A 19,481-nucleotide genomic window follows, 5' to 3' on the forward strand; every position below is an offset into this window, starting at 1 on the left:
TAATTCACCACGTCGTTCAAGTTTTAGTAAACGTATGTGTTCTAATAAAGTTGAGTGAAGCCGTTCTACCATACCATTTTCGTTAGGTGCATGAGCTAATAACTTATGGTGATTTATTCTATGAAGCCTTACAAATTCACTGAATATTTGGTTCGTGAACTCAGGACCTCGATCCGTTACGACAGTCATAGGTAAGCCATGATGTGTACCAAACGTCAAAAGAGCCTGAACCACGCTTATTGCGGTTGCGTCCTTTAAACAATATGCTTGAGCATACTTAGAGAATGCATCTATTATAGTGAGATATTTCTGAGAATCAATACTAAGTAAATCGAGATGTACTATTTCAAAAGGTTTTGTAGGAGGAACTACGATTCGAAATTTTGGATTTACTGGAATTCTATCATATTTCCCTTGACCACATATGCTACACTCATTAATATATTTAGTTACTGCTTCCTTCATTTTAGGCCAAAAGTATTTCCTAGATAAAGATAAATGAGTTTCGTTAATTCCGCGATGGTTAGTTTTGCCTTCATGATAATTTCGTATTATTTCCTGTTGCTTAAAGTAATCTTTGACATTTTGCAATTCTAATTTTGTAAGAACTAAATCCATACATGAACTTTTAAAATTACTCTGTATTATTGGAACTATAGTACACATAGCATCAGGGGGATGAACTAGAATTGCAGTTTTTATCTTAGGATCTACATATTTTTTAATTAGTGAAACTATTTCGCTATCAATATTCGCTTTGTTAACATTAATATCTATCTTAGTATGATTTTCAAAAGGTTTTGAAATTATAGGCTTACTCGGTACTCTATCTATTAAAGTAATAACTATCTGTCTCTTAAATTTATTCAACGGGTGATCTGTTATAGGTATATCTAGAATTGGGTTCTCCGCGTCAGTATGAACTGTGACGGTGTCGGAATTTGCTGTAAGAGTACTTGATTTCGAATGTGCAGTAATCGTACTTGAATTTGAATTAACAGTAATTGTATCTGAACTTCTTCTTATTAACGAAGGTGTTGTTTCTGTTGGATTAACCGCTAAAGAATCTGTTTCCTCATTGTTAATTTGAATACGCGATAAAGCATCGGCGTTACAATTTTGCTTTCCCTGCTTATAAATTACGGTGTAATCGTATTCGCTAAGTTTGAGCCTCCAACGTGTGAGACGGGAATTAGGTTCCTTTAAATTCATGACCCATTGAAGGGGCCTATGATCAGTTATAATTTTAAACTTGCGGCCAAAAAGGTAAGGACGGAAATATTTCGTTGCCCAGACAATTGCTAATAATTCCTTCTCAATCGTACTATAATTAATTTCGCTACTATTAAGTGTACGTGAAGCGTACGCAATTGGTTTATCGGAACCAACGGGGCCTTGCGAGAGTACAGCACCGATGGCTAAATTCGACGCATCAGTCGTAAGAATAAATTCTTTATTGAAATCAGGATACTGGAGAATTGGATCGTTCATTAATAATGTTTTACACCTATCGAAACATTCAATGTAATCTTTAGAAAATGTTATCTTTGAACCCTTTTTTAAGCATTGTGTCATGGGCTTCGTGATTTTAGCGAAATCTGGTATGAATTTCCGATAATAACCTAATAGACCTAGAAATCGTTTAATATCGGTTGGAGTTTTCGGAAGGGGATACTTTTGGATGGCAGATATCTTATCTGGGTTAGGTTTTATCCCATCTTTGCTAATAATGTGACCTAGATACGCGGTTTCGAGTTTAAGAAATTCCGATTTATCCATTTGTATTTTAAAGTTGGATTCACGCAATTTCTGAAACACTTTCCCAAGATTAACGATATGCTCCTGTAAAGAAGTGCTAAATACTATTATATCATCTAGGTAGACTAGGCAAATAGAATTTTGCAATTCTCTCAGTACATTATCCATTACTCTTTGAAAAGTAGACGGACTATTCTTTAGACCCATGGGCATTCTTAAGAATTCAAAATGACCATGTTCTACGCTAAAAGCGGTTTTTGGAATGTCAGCTGGGTTCATTTCTACTTGATAAAACCCACTTGCTAAATCTAACGTTGTGAAGTATTGACAGTTACCCAATTTATGTAAGACATCTGTAATATTAGGAATCGGATATTTGTCATCCAAAGTTTTCTCATTTAACTTTCTAAAATCAACAACTAAACGCCATTTAACTTTGCCGGATGCATCTGCCTTTTTAGGTACCACCCAAATAGGAGAGCTCCATGCTGAATCTGATGGTCTAATAATACCCTGTTCTAACATCTTACTTATCTGATTCTGTACTTCCTGCCTATGAATAAATGGATAGCGATAACTTTTCGAATAAACCGGTATTTCATCCTTAGTTCTAATATAATGCTTAATTTTATTCGTAAATGTTAAGGTTTCTCCTTCTATATAAAATACATCCGCATACTGTGAACATAATGACTCTAAATTTAAACGTTCCTCATTATTTAAGTGATCAGTACGCAAGCGAGATAATACCTGTTTCACACGGTCGGACGAACGTTTGGTGCGCGTGCACTCGTTATTATAAACCTCGGCACATACTGGTCGATCCATTGAAAAAATTACGTCATTACGGGTTGGATTAGAAATTTCCACGATAGCGCGATTGCTTTTCGCCTTCGTTAAACATTCAGAAATATGACAATTACATATAATTTGTTCCGGTATAATAGCGTCTCCATTCTCAACATCTATAGGTAATCTAACTAATTTACTACTTCCTGCGGGTATGACGTCCTCATAAAGATTAGCGTTCCGTGAGTCATATACTAATAACCGATTCGTAGCATTGCAAGTATTTAAAGTTTTAGTTTTATAATTAATTGATGCTTCCCATTTATCTAACAAATCTGAACCTATTAAGCCGTCGAAATAATTGTGAAATTTATAAACGAAAAATGTAATATCGTCAGGGTCATTAAATTCAGGAAAACTAGGTAATGTTATAGAATAATTACTACGAGTTACAGCATGAACATTACTTACTTCAAAGGGGTCATAATTAAGAGTAACGTCAGGAAAATATCTCTGTACTGCATCAGGGCTAAGAAAAGATTGGTTAGCTCCAGTATCAATTAACAATTTAAGTGGAGGATTATGAATTTGAATATAAGGAAGCTGACGTTGCGTGTGTAGATTTAATTCTATTTTGGTTTTTCTAATTTTGGTGGATTCTGAAAATCCTGATCGTGTTCTGAACGTACGTCACACGTTTCATCAGAATTTTCAGGTGCGTCTGTCTGTTCGCAATGTACATAAGGTTCATATTCCGTACAGTAATATTCATTATTATAATAGTTATCCTCATAAGGATATAAATCGGTACAGTAATATTCTTCGTTATCTATATATTCATTATGATTCATCTCCCTAGTCTTAAAGTAATTACTCGGGGGTGGATTACCAAATTTTGACCAATCATGAGCGCGTGCAAAAGGTGTTGGTGGTAAAGTCTTTGTAACGTAATGGCTAATGCCACTCATAGGATGCGGTTTCGGTTGCGCGGGATGTTTAGGCTGTAATCTGAACGTATTGCTCTGCGGGTTATAGTTAGGGGGTGCAGCGCGGAAAATTTGCATAGTACGAGTAGGACGTGCTGGTCCCTGTGGTTGATTAAAATTTCGATTAAAATTTGGTGGCTTAAATTGCGGTCTGAACGAATGTAAAGGCTGTAGTTTAGAAGAGATAGGTTCACTAAAATCATTATGTCTATAAAACGGTTCATTCGAGTACGGCATTCTAAAGGGTACGTGGGGTTTCCTATCAAAAGTTTCATTACGTTGTTGAAGGTATAAAGTGCTTTGTTCTTCATTCACGTATTCTAATGCTTTTTCAATGGTTGCGGGGCGCATGCAACGTATACGTGAGCCTAACGGATCTCGTAGGCCACGTAGGAAAGCCTGTAGTGTTAATTTTTGATACAGGTCCCTTTTTGCCTCACGAGTAGTAACGACTGTTTCATGTAATGCTATATACGTCATTATAGTACTAAAAAGATGTTGACATTTTTCGTAAAACTCTTGAGGAGAGCTACGACCTTGCGTTAATAAGGCTAAATCGTTATAAAGGGCGGTCTCATCTCTATGGTCAGAAAAGTTATTAACTAATACGCTTTTGATACCGTGCCAAGTAGTAGGTATACCGTTTGCATTAATAACTCGGGCTGCAGGCCCAGTGATTTTATTTAAAATACCATTACATAACGCGGCAGTTTTTAAAGTATTTCCGGGATCTTTTTCTATAAATTCCTCAGCCAATTGGTCACTTAAATGTATAAATCTTGTTAAAACGTTAACATTACCATCGAATTCTGGCAAAAGCCTAAGTGCATTAAAAATTTTATCCAAATCTGACATTTTAGATATCTGTATTTCCTATACTTATAATATAAAATATATTAAATTTAATTAAATTTATTAACTTCGTTAAACTAATATAAAAAAAATAATAATCTTTACCTAATTAATATATCTGAATTATGAAATGAATTAATTCGCAAAATTTGAAAATTAATTAATTCGTAATTAATTAATATTTAAACTTATTAATCTTTTATCAACCTAATATCTATATTTGAATTTTACAATTTGATTTTGTAAAATTCGAAAATTAATTCGCGATGAATTAATATTTTAAACCTAATCGCTACAGTTCCTCGGTTCCCGTTAATGGGTAATCTAGGAAAACTTACAAATCTAGGAATGGCAAGTCACTAAGAGAATTAGTGTACTTACAGGATTTTCATTTCGGCCTTTCTTGCAGTATCAATGTTCGGATACCCTTCGCGTTGCGGCGGCCAATAGATGTAGGTTCTTGGTCCCGTCGTCGTCCCTCCGATGGAATGGCAATTCTCGATGCTTGTAGTTTCGCGTTCCGAGAGACGGCTCTCGAGGATCATCCTACCGACTGCGCCAATTATATCGACCGGCCCGCGAAGGCGCAAAAAAAAACCGAAATTTACTTTAAATTATTTATTGTAAAAAAAATTACATAATAAATTACTCCTAACTTAACCTACGTCCCTCCCGTTCGATGTTAGAACCAAGAGTGCTCGTCCTCCTCGGCGGGGTAGCTGCAGCGTCGCGGTGGCGATGATTGCCGCAACACTCTCTGGAAGCGCAGGTGTGCGCGATGTCGCAATTCCTAACAGGTGCAGCTTCTTGGGTGGCCCCATGCATCCTCTAATCTTATATGTAGGTACATAACAAGCACGTATTCTCGCGCGGTTGCAGTTTACAAACAATACCCCGAATTAATTAATAAAACTTAAAACTCTTAAATATTGCAATTTAAAAAGTTTTACCTTTTTAAATGATTTTCTAGTATAATTTCACTAACGTCCTTAACTTTTTATGAGTTTTGACTGGGCACGTCGGTTAAAACCTATATTGACTAGATGTCTCGACTTAAAATCAGTTAATAAGGATATTGACCGATGCCCTTAGTCAATAACGTTATTAACTGGTTTAATCAGATAAAATCAGTTAATAAGGATATTAACCGACGCCCTTAGTCAATATCCTTATTAACTGATTTTACCGGTCAATAACGTTATTGACTGGTTCAGGGTTTTGACTGTAACATAGATACGTTATTATAATACTCACAAATCACAATATAGTATATAAATAAACAAATAGTTGCCATGGCAATTGGCATTTTGGCACGTTGGTGGCGTATCTAGGTACCTCTTGTCTATATCTATACATATAATAAATCTGTAGAAGGGTCAATTCTGTACATTGAAAATATTGAAAAAATAAATAGCAGGGGGTGTTACTGGATCGATACCAAACCCAAATATGTGATTAAAAAAATTTTTGTCTGTCTGTCTGTCTGTCTGTCTGTCTGTATGTGAAGGCATCACGTGAAAACTAGCGGTTCGATTTCGATGAAACTTGGTATAATTATACCTTATTACCCTGGGCGTAAAATAGGATACTTTTTATCCTGGAAAAATACGTAGAAAAAAAATAATCTTCATTTTTCAGTTTTATCCATAGACGTTGTTACTTGTTCCGTAGAACCGCGAACACACGTTGCGTATTATTATAGGCCTAGCCGTATTTGGGAATTGGGTCCAATAGATATTTATAAGATGTTATTGTCAGAGGTATTCAAAATGGATAAATAAACCATCCACGCGAAGACCGACATCCGCGCGGACGGAGTCGCGGGCGGAAGCTAGTATATATTATTTCTATATCACTTCTATATAATATCATTGTCCATGGACGCGAAAATCTGTCCTCACCGACAGAATGCGAGCGGACGCTATGCGATGCGAAACTCACGCGAAACTTCACTAGCGAAACTTATGCGTCTGTGTAATGGCCATTTCGCAGTTCCTTGCGAAACAATACTGACAAGGACGCAACTATTTCATCTATCTATGTGCTAGAGTGAGACATATCATATGCGAAAACCTTCCATACTACTGACAGATTTTTCGTTTTTTCGCTGCCGCTCGCGAATGCGTCGGTGTACCAAAAAGGCGTAGTACACAGCAATGTTTTCGCAACTGTTTCGCAATGCGTCTGTGTAATGGCCATTTCGCAGTTCCTTGCGAAACTATACTGACAAGGACGCAACTATTTCATCTATCTATGTGCTAGAGTGAGACATATCATATGCGAAATCCTGCCATAGTACTGACAGATTTTTCGATGTTTCGCTGCCGCACGCGAACGCGTCGGTGTACTAAAGGCGTTAAGCTTAAAGATTAATAAATATTTTCTTTGACAATTTAGATTTCTTCTAGTAGTTTTGATAACGTTTGCATCGTTATAACACTACATAACAATTTGAATTTTGACACCTTATTTTTTAGTCTTTACTATTTCACAATTTCGCTATACAAGTCGTGTAAACGCAAATAAATCTTCAGTATACTCCAATACTACATGCAATCGACGTGTCTAACGTTGTGGGTCCATAAAATTTGATTCACATCCAAATAAGATGTATGCCATATGCCTCTATATGGGTAACATCGCGATATCACGAACATGTGGTCGGTCACGATTCTAAAGAGTATTGGTTACACTACGTAATAATAAATGTACTGTGGTGTGTGATGAGAGGTTGTATGCTAATTGCGATCACGTTTAACTTTTACTTTAAACTTTTGCAGCTGTGAACTGTGAAGGTATGGATCGATTTCGTTAAATATGATGGTATGGTGGGTAGGGATTGGAAATGTACAGTGGTCGACGCTTTTAGACAAGGGTGTTTAGTTAAGAACATGTGAGATTAGACATATTTGTAGTTAAAATTTGTAAATGTAATGTCACATAGCACACATCGTAGTAAAGCAAAGAAATACAACGTTTGTAAAGAAGTTAAGGACTTCAATCTTTAATCGGATTGAAATTACTTTATAGATGTTATTATTTTCGAATATGTTATTAACAATGTTTAATATTGTCCTATAAGCATGACTACTTAAAAGCACAACAATTACATTCCAATAAAACGTTATCTACCAATACTTTTGACCGATATCATAATAAATATTTATACCCGCCGTTCTTGACATTGAAAGCGTCTCGTATGTACACATGTAGGTTGGTAATAGGTACGTGTATCCGTTTTTATCGACAAATAGATTTATTGCGGCGTACAACCGCAGATTAACAGTAAACTGATAAGTTCCGATACCATAATCCCGATGTTTATTTAGAACGTTATTACAAGATCATACAGCTATCGACTGTATCGGCACATCTGACCATTTGCAGCATACAACGGTTAGAGTGTCTATGTGTGTGTTCGTTTGGTTTGTATTCATCGTATATTCCATGTTTGCACAGTGCACTAGGTAGTCATATTTCACTCATAGCGGTATTTTTAAATGTATTGAAGAGAAATGTAAAGAATCTGTTGTGTAATGTGTTGAGTATTAATTGAATCAGACTTTATTAAAGTTTGAAAAACAAAGAAACAAAAGATATTGCATTGCATATTTCTAGTTGTCCCTTTTTGATGTTCATGTCATCTAAAATTATTGCTTTTCATAGTTTTTCCACGTTATTTAGTTACAATCTGTAATTCGTGTGTAATTTTCATATGTAATATGCAGTAGGTAGCAATCCTATGCGTTGCATTACACATTTTATCGATTTAAATATACAAGCTACTTAAATATCGCTGACTTCATCGTCTCAAATGTTTGATAAAATGATTTATGACATCATCAACGTGCATTCAATACCCTTGATCAAGTAGTGTTTATCAAAACATTGGATCGTACTTCATTCGCGAATATGCCGGCTCTAAAAACAAATAAACATAAGGTCAAACAAACACAATTGGCTATACAAATGGTTTTTTTTGTATTCCATTATCTAAATCGTAGCGTGAAGGTGCTGTCAAGGTTAACATAGGTTTAAATGTGTTTTGAACAATGAGTAAATATATTTGGTATAAAAAGATCACTCTGTCGAAAACAAACGGATGTTACTAATTTTCCTTTTGCTTCTTGAATTAAGTGGCAATAATATCTAAAATATCACAAGAACCGTTGTTCGTTTGTATCAATAGGTAAAATAAAATAAAGAAATATGGAAATATAACTGAGCAATACAAGAATGTATACAACGTAAGAATGTTGTTGCTCTTTCGCATTGAAACCAGTTACAATTGAGATTGGCGAGCTATGTGTCCTGTACGTCATGTGTGAAGTGCAGTATAAAGGTTTATGATCTTTTCCACGCCTAGCCCACTCGTACACACGTATCTATAGATAGGACCATTGTATCTTAACAAAGTTTCCCCTACGAGATGTCAAGATGCTCGTTAACATTTAAAGACGTATCTCTATTTAACTACCGTTTAACAGGTACACAGAATGCGGTCGTAAATCCGCAGCTATCCCCTCATCTCATACTATGTAATTCAACTATCTTCGCCCACTTGGCTGCTCGTAAACAAAATGTCACTGTGTCAACGCGGTTTTTATAGTGACGAATGGCTGACAACGTTTCTAGCCATTCAGGAAATGGGGCTAGCATACCGGCGAAATGGAATACGTTCTAACTCACTTGGCCCGTAGAATTTCTGTATGCATTGGCTTTACTTTGATACTAGCTTTCGACCCGCGTCTTTGCCTGCGTTGTTTTTTTTTATGTCAGAGCAAGCAAAGGAGCAGGTGGGCCACCTGATGTTAAGTGGTCACCACCGCCCATAAACACTTGTAACACTAAGAGTGTTACAGGTGCTTTGCCGGCTTTTATGGACAAATAAGCTCTTTTCTTGAAGGCCCCAATGTAGTACGTAGTTGTTCGGGAACACCGCAGGTGGCAAATCGTCATTGGAAAACCCGCATTATTCTCATTCCCTTGGGATTTCCGAGATAAAACTTATCCTATGTCATTTCTCAGGTTCATGCTATCTCTGTACATCTTAATCAGTAAAGTGATTGAAGAAGAGACAGACAGACGGACAGAGTAACTTTCGCATTTATAACATTAGTAGGGATATTCCACCATTGACACACAATGCATCACGTTTTGCTGAAAACGCGATCGGAGTTCAGTTATTCTCGGCTCTGATTTGGCTAATTCAAGCAGCGCGGCCGATGACTCCGCAGGCATGCGAAAACGACGGACCTTGAAGTACATTTATAATAGCAGATCTAATTCCCATGGAATAATTAATTTTTTTGCAGCATATTGCGGCCTTCGTAATGGGACCAGTTGTTTGTGCTCTTCTTTTTAATTTAGGCAATTAAATTGCTTTGTTGAATACATCTTGCCATCCTTGACTTTATGCTGAATTAATCTTATTTTAAAATAATTGTCGAAGGAATTGGAAGTAGGAATATTTCTTGTAGCTAACATTTTAACTCTACAAAGCTATGTAGTTGCGAACTTGTGTCGATCAAATATGGTACTGCTATTTTAACCATTTTCCGTATTCATTGATTTATAGGCACTAAGAAACATATGTAATAACACTGAGTTTATGACTAAGCTCTTATTAAGTAATGCTACTTTAGTGTGAGGGCGCAGACATTGTAGTTTATGTTTAAATTAACCTCTGCTTTCGCAACAGTCTTGTGTCTCATCATATTGTTAATATTATGACTAGAGCTTATTCCTAGACCTTGGAGACAATTGGCGTAAATAATCTTAATTAAAACTTGTATATAAGCTACTCGCAACACTATTGATGATATAAAACAATTGAATGTAAGCTTATACCACATAGGTTATGATTTAGTAAACGAAAACGCAAATTTCTAAAGGGAAATAACGATCGATTTTATTTATATTGTGGAAATAGTGAATAAACGACAATCTAATATGGTGTTATAACGCTATCAGATCTCCATTTCTTATGTAATTTAAATAAACTTACGATTACACGGTTGACGGTAGTTATTACACATAACATTACCCGTTCATAACCTCATATGACAAGCGATGATATAATCATCAATATAGTACCGCCTCATAATTATAAGGTAATTACCTTAACGCACGTTTTTCCTTAATTGTATCACGGCGAATGTATGTACGCTGTCAATTATCTTCTAGTCTTGCAAAATTTACGATTAACACGCTTGCAGGAATTTCGGTATTAACCTGGTTTATGTAACTCGAGTGTGAGATGAGCAATGGGCTTTAATACGTGCATTGCGCTAATAGGTTTGACTAATGATAGTTCACGATGGTTAATACGTGAATAAGTTACGAAAACTATGATCATATGAATTCTAACAAAACTAGCTTCATATCTAGGAATTTAGTAAAATCAACTGATGTCGATTTAAATATTTCAAATTTCAATCCAATTGGGAATACTATAGAAATTTCAAAAACTGCTAGTTTTAATTTAATACATGACTGATTAAAGGGTGTAATAGCTCATGGACGCCATTAACATAAAAGTTAATCCATATTCGCGCTTTTCCTGGTACAGATAAAATAATGTATGACAATGATTCCTGGTACACTATCTCACAACTGAATCATTTAATGATGAATAACAAGCATATTTTGAATAGCGATTATGCTATTAATGAAACTGAAAAGGCCCTATCAATAAAGATTTATGAACACTTGAGATAGAGAAGAGAATTAATGTATATTATTTGAATAACATTCAGTTGATTCAAAACGTAAATCATCTTGAGATCAATGAAATTGTGACTACTGAACATGTCTAAATCGCTTGTTTAACCTTGAAGCATTTCGCATCATAGAGGTACACAAGGAAGAGCAAAACAGAGTTCGACCGCATTCGGCGAACCAAGAATTTACAAATTGTACAACAAAAAATACAATAGAGGCAAAGTAAACTGATCTTTAAAATGAGACAGATACGGTATATTATAGTGTAGTCGATGATGAATGAACTAATAAGAAAAGGAGTATTCAAACGTAAGGAAGGCGGAAACCTGCACGTACATCATGAATAGCTTTGGATCATGAAGAAGACTTTAATCATGCATCGTATTGTTAGTAAATGATAAATGAGATCATTGCTGTTTTTGTTTTGTTTTGTACAGCTATCGCTCAAACAAAAGTGTTGTGGTTCAAAATCAGATCGTATTTCAATAATAAACACGTGATGATAAAAAATATCTAACTCTAAAATAGATTTGGTCATTAGTCGATGTCAGTTTGTTTATGTATTTGAAGTGTATTGTTATGTATATGGGCACGAAAGACATTGTAATTTTTAGCAACTAATTCTCATAAATCATTCGAGTGCTATTCGACATTGAGTATTTGTGCTAGAACTAACTTTATTATCACACTAGTGCCTAAAGACATGCATTCTCAAATATCACGAGTATTAAATACGATGTACATACCTTGACTTTACACCTTTTGAGGTGTTCTTATCAATGTTGCTTCATGTGTGGTCTTTAAAAATTAAATATTGTGGAGATAACTGTGATTACTAATGAAGTAACTGTTCTTGGTTATACTGAACTTGGTATTATCAAGCAAACTTTTTACTTCGGTGTACGTCGTGTCTATGTTCTAGATTATTGTTATAAATTCATGATACCTTCAAGCATGTATTTCGTTTTTCTTCAGTTACAAAGATATATGGAGTGTAAGAGCTAGATTTCATTGCATTTAAGTGCCACCATATTAAGTATAGCTATTAATATTTTTCCAACACTACATGGATTCGTGTATATCGCAACGCACATTGAAACACGGTGCAATACCTCAAATGAAATTATACACTCTCGGCCCTATAATTTTTCCTCTCAAAATACAACGGACAAAGACAAAGGCGTTACGAAATGTTGTTGTTATCAAAGGCTATTGTTTTTCAATCGTGTTCAGCTGGCACGGCGAATTATGAACTGGTGTAATGACAAGAGATAACAATGAGTCTGTGTGCGGTACGCGTGCCTCTATTATAGGATTTTGTTGTGAGTGACATGCCGTGTTTGAAACTAATTGCGGTTGTAATCGAATTATTTTGTTGTGATTTGTAAAGTGTGTGGGAGTTGGTACTCAAGTGTGAGGTATGTACGTTTGGTAGTTGGTATATGATAATTGAAGACTACAAAAAAGTAAGGGGCTTGATAAGAAGTGTTGACGTGAATTTGCTACAGTTTATAGAAATCAAATACCCTTGATAGCATAATATTCATGACTTTTTGTTGTGAATTCCGCAACTTATTTCCTCGATGTTTGGAATTAAGTATCTTTGTTATGGGCGTGTGTTTTCGCTTTTTTATTGGTTCATAAATAATCCATTTTTATTAAATTTATAATAATAAAGTTTTAACTAAAAGTTAGGAGAGTAAAACATCTAGATACTGAATAGTATTCTACAAACATGATCAAAGTACTGGGAAAATATACCGTCAACGTATAGAGATAAGCTTAAAGGCTGAGCTTCTGAAAAAGGGACGGCTCATTAAGACACGACTCGTAGTAATGAAGACGTGACTCGAGTGACGACGCAACACGATCCGTACAAATGTTCCCATGGGAAATGAGCGTTGTATTGTTTATTTACAGCGCTTGACGTGGTGGTTATGAAGCATATGTAGGATTGTGTAGGAGGGTTTAGATTTGTTAATGTCTTATCATATAATAGGTGTTTACGAAAGTTCTTTCCAAAATGAATTTAGTGGTACATGACGAAATGTGTTTGCCCGAGCGTATGGCTAAAAGGAATCGGGCGCATATAGCGTTAATAACAATAAGGAAGATTATCATACAACTATGTTTTTTTTTCTTTGCATGACAATTTGGAGCGTATTGGATACATTGAATGTATTCTTGTTATGTTTTTGTAATAGATAGATAAAATGACATTGCATGTATTTATCTCCTGATAAATTTTATTTGAACATTGATAATGATCGATCTTAAAAGAATATTCTACGTTATTACCAAACATATCGATCTGAAATAAAGCTTCGAATGTTATAAATAGGAAGACAAGAGTGAAGAGCGATAGTGATATTGTAGTCGTAGATTGTAAATGATGAGGTCAATAAACTTAAGCTCAGACTACCGTATGTTATCTCAGCAAGGTCACCGATAGTTTGTTGTTATGAAATAACATTATAATGAAATAGAAATTGTTGTTAGCCACACAATAGGCCGATGAGATGGTTTCGATTTATCGATTTAATCACGATCTCAATCGAATACCAATAAAAATGTACTTACAACAATGGGCCGGTCAGCGTTTGAAAAGGTCGAAAGGGTCTCGCAATATCAAGGAATGTGATAACAATCGTACTTTATCATTGGAAATGCGTTACAACCGCTTTTTTGTTGATACATAATGCTGTTTGATTGGAAATACAAAATAATCGGTGTACTGTTTGGTATTACGAAATTAATATTGTGTAATATTTTTGGTATATTTTGGGTAGAATAAAAAAAACAGAACAGTAATGATACTTTATTTCATGCATAGAGTCGGTACTCAAAGAATATATTAACGTTATTGTGAACAATTAAATGTAATTGTTGTTATATTACAAGAACTCGGAAATGATAACAAATTATTGAATATTTCTGTTCTTTTTAATTTCCATTCCACTAAATATAAAATTAAATGTAATATAGTAATATTTAAATGGTGCTTCACACATTTCTCCAAATTATTATTTTTTGAATGCATCGTTACCTCATGAATAGGTGTAATTTTTATGAATAAATCGATTGGGAACTGTCATTATGATTATTTTTTATCGTTCCGACTCTCTCTATTCAAAATTAACGATCGCTCGGAGTGCATTAGATGCACTCAAACCGAAAATCGTTTCGATTAATAAATCGATATTTTCTCAGTCGTAATCGCAGTCGCTACGATGGAACGATCTCGATAAATAGTAATTTGATTGGCAATAGTTACGATAAACTGTAGCGGAGGGCAATTTGTGTAAATGCGATGTTACGTGGCCGGTAGATTCGTATCTGCATAACCGTCTGTTGATCTGTGGAGCTGCGATCTTGACGAGTGTCGCTTTAGAGCCTGATGACGTGGTGATAAGGCGCGAGGTGCGTAACAGATCAGCGAGAGGATTTATTGTGAAATAACACGGATATGACTGATGATGTGGCGGGATGCAGTGGCAATATGTAGGTACATCAACTCGTCGACTTTGTATAGTGTGTGCCTAGCTTAAAATTGTCGTAGTAAAGAAAAAGCTTGTAAGAAGAGAAGCAAAAGAATGTTCACAAAGATTTATATGAGTAGGTACACTTTTATTACTAAGCCATTTGTCAAAAAGAGAAAATCGTGTTTTAATTTCTCCAAGCTCATAAATAATAAGAGTTACGATCATATAAAAGATAGAACAACAGCTCGAATCATTATTAGCCATACATAACACAGCTCCAAGGTGATCGAGTGTATGCAGAAAATCTTTAATCTCCAGAACGAACGCAGTTTAAGCATGATTTACTGCCGACCGCACTATTCTACGTCAGTTTAACTTGTTTTATGTTGACAGAACGCCGATACAATCGAAATGTTATGGTGTCTATTATGAAGCGAGTATATATCGAGGCATTCTATCATACTCTCGACGGCTACGCCTACTTTCTTATCTAAACGGTTATTTATGCTCTGTTTATTGCCGATATAATTCGATAAGGACAGAATTTAAACTGCTTTACGTGAATTAGGTCGGGGTAGCTGCCTAGGCTGTAGATGGAATAAACGGCTTCATATTATTAGTTATGCCTTGTGCTGTTATTAAGGTTCGCTGAATCTGATATTTGTTAATTACAGATTTGGATATCGGCTGAAATATTGGGCTAACATGAATATACCTATATAAAATTGTGTTTTGTTTTTTGTTTGCTTTGTTATTACTAGCAACTTCAAAACATATTATGTAGGACCAGATACAAATCTCTTGATACTTTTTGTTGCATTACAACTTACATTAAAAGCTTTCTTTAATTACATGGCTATTCCATGCTTAAATCGTATCAAGTGCATTCAAATAATTGAATTTTTGTAACAATTACGTACACGTGATCAGTGTTCGTGGCCGGCTGCGCGCACGCAACTATCTTGGCACGTTCCGCCCTTTGTGAATCGGCTGTTATTTAATTTTTTGTCAGCTTAAACGAAAAAAGCACTCTGTTCCGGCATTGTTACGTTTGATTGAATCGGCTTTTGTAATTTTTCTTGTGCGGCAGTTTCTATGGACCGTTTGAGTTTGGGTTTTTCGCAGTTTTGAAGTCAAAAACCGTTGCTAGCACCTAATTTACCACAAACTTACACTACAATATCAGAAATTAAAACTGATACTGTAGTGTAGAATTTAGGGTGTCTTCTAGCAATTTCGTTTCCATCTATTAATCTAATCATATTTATCTACTGTATTGGATTGGAAAGAGTAGTTTCTTAGCCATTTCCTACAACATAGTTGTGCCTAGAGTCCTTTGAAAAAAATATCCCGTCCCAAAGACTTTTAATGTTGGTTAAAGTTTATAGTCATAAAATTCTATACATCGTTTGCTTTATGGCAATGAATATGTTATTTCTTTCTTGATGTGCTTACAAGTTGATCCATTAAACAAGTCGACATGTACTTGTATGATACACTGTTTAACCCTACATCGCTCGCGCAGGTATTGCAACGCGACGTGGAATGCCACGGTCGGATCGTCGGTTCGGTGGTGCGGCTGTGCGGCGGCGGTGACGCGGCGCGCGCGCTCGAGCGACGTTGGCACCTGCTGTACTTGCGAGCTATCGAGTGGCAGTGCCACCTGGAGGCGTGTCTCGCTAAGAGCGACAGTCAGGTGAGGATTGTGATTGTATTGAAGTAAAAGTTAAGCTAATAAAAGTGAGTCGGGTGAAGTGGGAAAAAATGGGAATAGTATAGCTACTGTCGATAAAATAGGAAGACGGAGATGGATAATTAAAGTTTTGAAACATCATAAGAAATGCATTAAGCACTATTATACATTATCCATAGTTATTCGTCACAAAATTCAATTTTACAAAGACTTAATAAAAGTAAGCGCTTAGTTTCTAACTTTTAGTAAAAAATTGAAATTTATTTCGTAATGAATTCACTCATTGTGACAAAGAAAAATAAAAACACTACACCGCAAAATTTCTAACGATCGTGCGACATCCACGCACGAGTCACTTGAAATATTTATTGCCAAATTAAAAGCATTGTTCATTTCAAGTTTCGCACGATTCGGCGCGTCAACAATAATAGTGCAATCAACCCCCCGCTAGTGTTTGCAAACACGACCCTAAATAGCGCTAACAATGATCTCTCCGACCCACGCCAGTTAAGTGTACACAACCACACGTCACGTGTCGTAAATATTGTATGGAGTGTGTTGTGTTTCGCGGTCGCTAGGCTACTCGACCTATTTCTATACGCCTAGTTAACTTTTAGACCGACCGCTCGCATTAAAGGGTTAACTTATTTATACTCGTATATCTTTTGGGGCTACTTAATTTGACTGTAATGGGCGGTAACTGTAGGTTTGTAACTATTTTAGGATTATGGATAGTTATTAAACTTAATTTAGTAGTGTACGTAAGAGCCGTAAAATTATTCTATTCAGATTTTATGTCCATGGGATGCGTTTATTTATTCACATGCGACATTGTTGTTGAGTAAATATTTTAATCAAATAAATGAATACGATGCCGTATAAAATGAATATTATTATTGTTCGAAATGTAGTAGGTACATAATCTGAAGTAACTTTTATAATAACTATTATATTATAATTTTTATTAGACACGATTTCTTGTAATAAATTCATGAGAAGAACGTACTTTTATCATAATTTTATTGTATCTATTACACGATAATATATCTAACATAAAGTCATATAACCTACCCAACATAAAATAAAAATCGTATCGTAAATAAAACAAACTTATATTCCTTCCAGAACATAGTAACAGTAGAGCCGGCCAGCGACAGCGACGACGAGCCGGCACTGAAGCAGCCGCGGCTCAGCCGGCGCGGCTCGCCAAAGCGCCAACGCACGCCGCCGTGTGCACGCGTAAGGGACTACTCGGAGGACAGCAGACAGTCTGCGTCTGAGGTGAGCTATATTCATAGCTTGCTGATCTACTCATGCGGCATGTCTCATTTAAGGGGTAACTAATTGCTGCGTGTTTAAACTATACCACCAGTTAATAGGCTTGGCTACTCATTAAGCACACAGTTCACAGAGCTCGTGTAAGGAATCAAAGTGTATAGACGCGACTAGCAAATAAAAGCTCTCCGAAATGTTCGTCATTATCTATGCTTCAGTATCTATATTCCATTTCACTTCTTAACACTTAAATAGTTGTACACCTATTGATTAAATTATTTCGTTCTAGCTTTTCACCCCCTTCGCCCACGTGGTTAAATTATTATGTGGAAATTCCTATAGGAATTAGGCTACATAAGCTATTTAGACAGCTTCCTAACTATCTACTTACAGATCGCTCGATTTATGTTAGAAAGACAAAAAACAAACATTTTCTCATTTATAATATTAGTAAGGATTACATTCAAACTCATCATTATTATCACACTAGACATATTTTACAAGCGTATTCCAAACAAAACATTGTACTAATATGCTCTATACTATATAAAAATAGATTTCAGAACCTTTAATTAATGTGTTCATAAACAATTTCCAGGAGGAGCAAGAGTATGCAGTGATAAACACTTGGCGCAACTTCGGTTCGGACTGCGAGTGGGAGTCGAGCCGCAACAAGATGGCGGACGAGCGCCGCGTGCCCGCGAACCAATCGCCCGGCCTCGTGAGACGTATGCGCACAGATCAAACCGTGCCCGCTACTGATGAGATTGATGGTAAGGTCTTACACATATACATGCATGAAAAGGAAAAAAAATAGACGTGTGTATAAAAAATTTAACAGACAGATTATGGACTTATATTACTGGAAAATACAATTTGTCAAAATAATATAACCAATTAAAATTAATGGAATAACGTAGCTTTCTACCCGTGAAATAGTAATCAAATTTGTTTAAGTTTATAATTTTTAACCGACTTCTATCCATTACAAACACAAATAAAAATACCTATTGTGGATAACACTTTTTTTATTAATTCATTATACAAATATTCGTCTAATATGGTAAGATATAACCTTTTGAATAAACAACATGCTATAAATGTTAAAATAAGAGGTTTGTATTACCATATTTATGCGAAACATCTCGAATATTTTCAATGCATTACTCGCTCATTTACAAACCAAACAAAGCGGTGTTATTATTAGTTAATGCATTGAGTACGAGTTGTTTACAAACTGACTAAGAGTGACTGACTATTTACAATTCGCTTTCATAAAGCATTCCTCTCTTGCAGGCAACGAGACGCGCATGGACGATGTTCCGAGAGAAATCAAAACTCCCCCCACCGTGATCAAAAGGAAGAAACCAATCGATACGTCACGATTCAATCAATCCGATCGGAAATCCAAGAACTGCGCAACGTTTTACTTCAGACATCACGATACGGATTCCGATAGGCAAATGATTGAAACGGACGAAAAATCGCAAGACGAATCTTCGGAAGAGGAATGGACATATGTAAATGGCCCTAAAGTAGCAAACGAAGATTCTACAGACATAATGACGTCATCGGTTGAAATTCAATGCGAACTGCCAGTGGATGAAAAGAAAACAGCATCGCCTAAACCTAAATTGGAATCCAGCACGCCAGACTTATTACGGGTCGATCAGAACTCAAGGTGCAAGGATATAGAACGGCTAGTGATTCAAGCAGAGGAATTGGTACAGAAGCAAGCGCAGCAAATGGCAAAGAAAAAGGGATCGAGGAGTTTCAAACCATTAATGTTGGAAGAGGAAGGGAAGTCGGTCAGTAGAGCTAAGATGTCAAGGATAAAGGAATGGCTGAATCAGAGCTCGGATGGGAAAAATGATAGCAATCAGGTTAGTGTAACGAATATTTATCTCAGAGATCTACAGACGA

General features: G+C 35.8%; 1 protein-coding gene across 3 annotated transcripts in view; it reads left to right on the forward strand.

Annotated features, from left to right (window-relative positions):
* LOC123700696 overlaps positions 1 to 19,481 on the forward strand; it is a 242,836-nt gene that overhangs the window by 186,566 nt on the left and 36,789 nt on the right. For all 3 annotated transcript variants that reach the window (XM_045647993.1, XM_045647992.1, XM_045647994.1), the window contains 4 exons: positions 16,116 to 16,286; positions 17,409 to 17,564; positions 18,157 to 18,331; positions 18,855 to 19,441. In XM_045647993.1, coding sequence (XP_045503949.1) covers positions 16,116 to 16,286; positions 17,409 to 17,564; positions 18,157 to 18,331; positions 18,855 to 19,441 — 1,089 coding nt within the window. The remainder of the gene's footprint in view (positions 1 to 16,115; positions 16,287 to 17,408; positions 17,565 to 18,156; positions 18,332 to 18,854; positions 19,442 to 19,481) is intronic.

The sequence above is a fragment of the Colias croceus genome, chromosome 20 (genome assembly GCF_905220415.1).
Source record: "Colias croceus chromosome 20, ilColCroc2.1".
In the NCBI taxonomy this organism is placed as follows: Eukaryota; Metazoa; Arthropoda; class Insecta; order Lepidoptera; family Pieridae; genus Colias; species Colias croceus.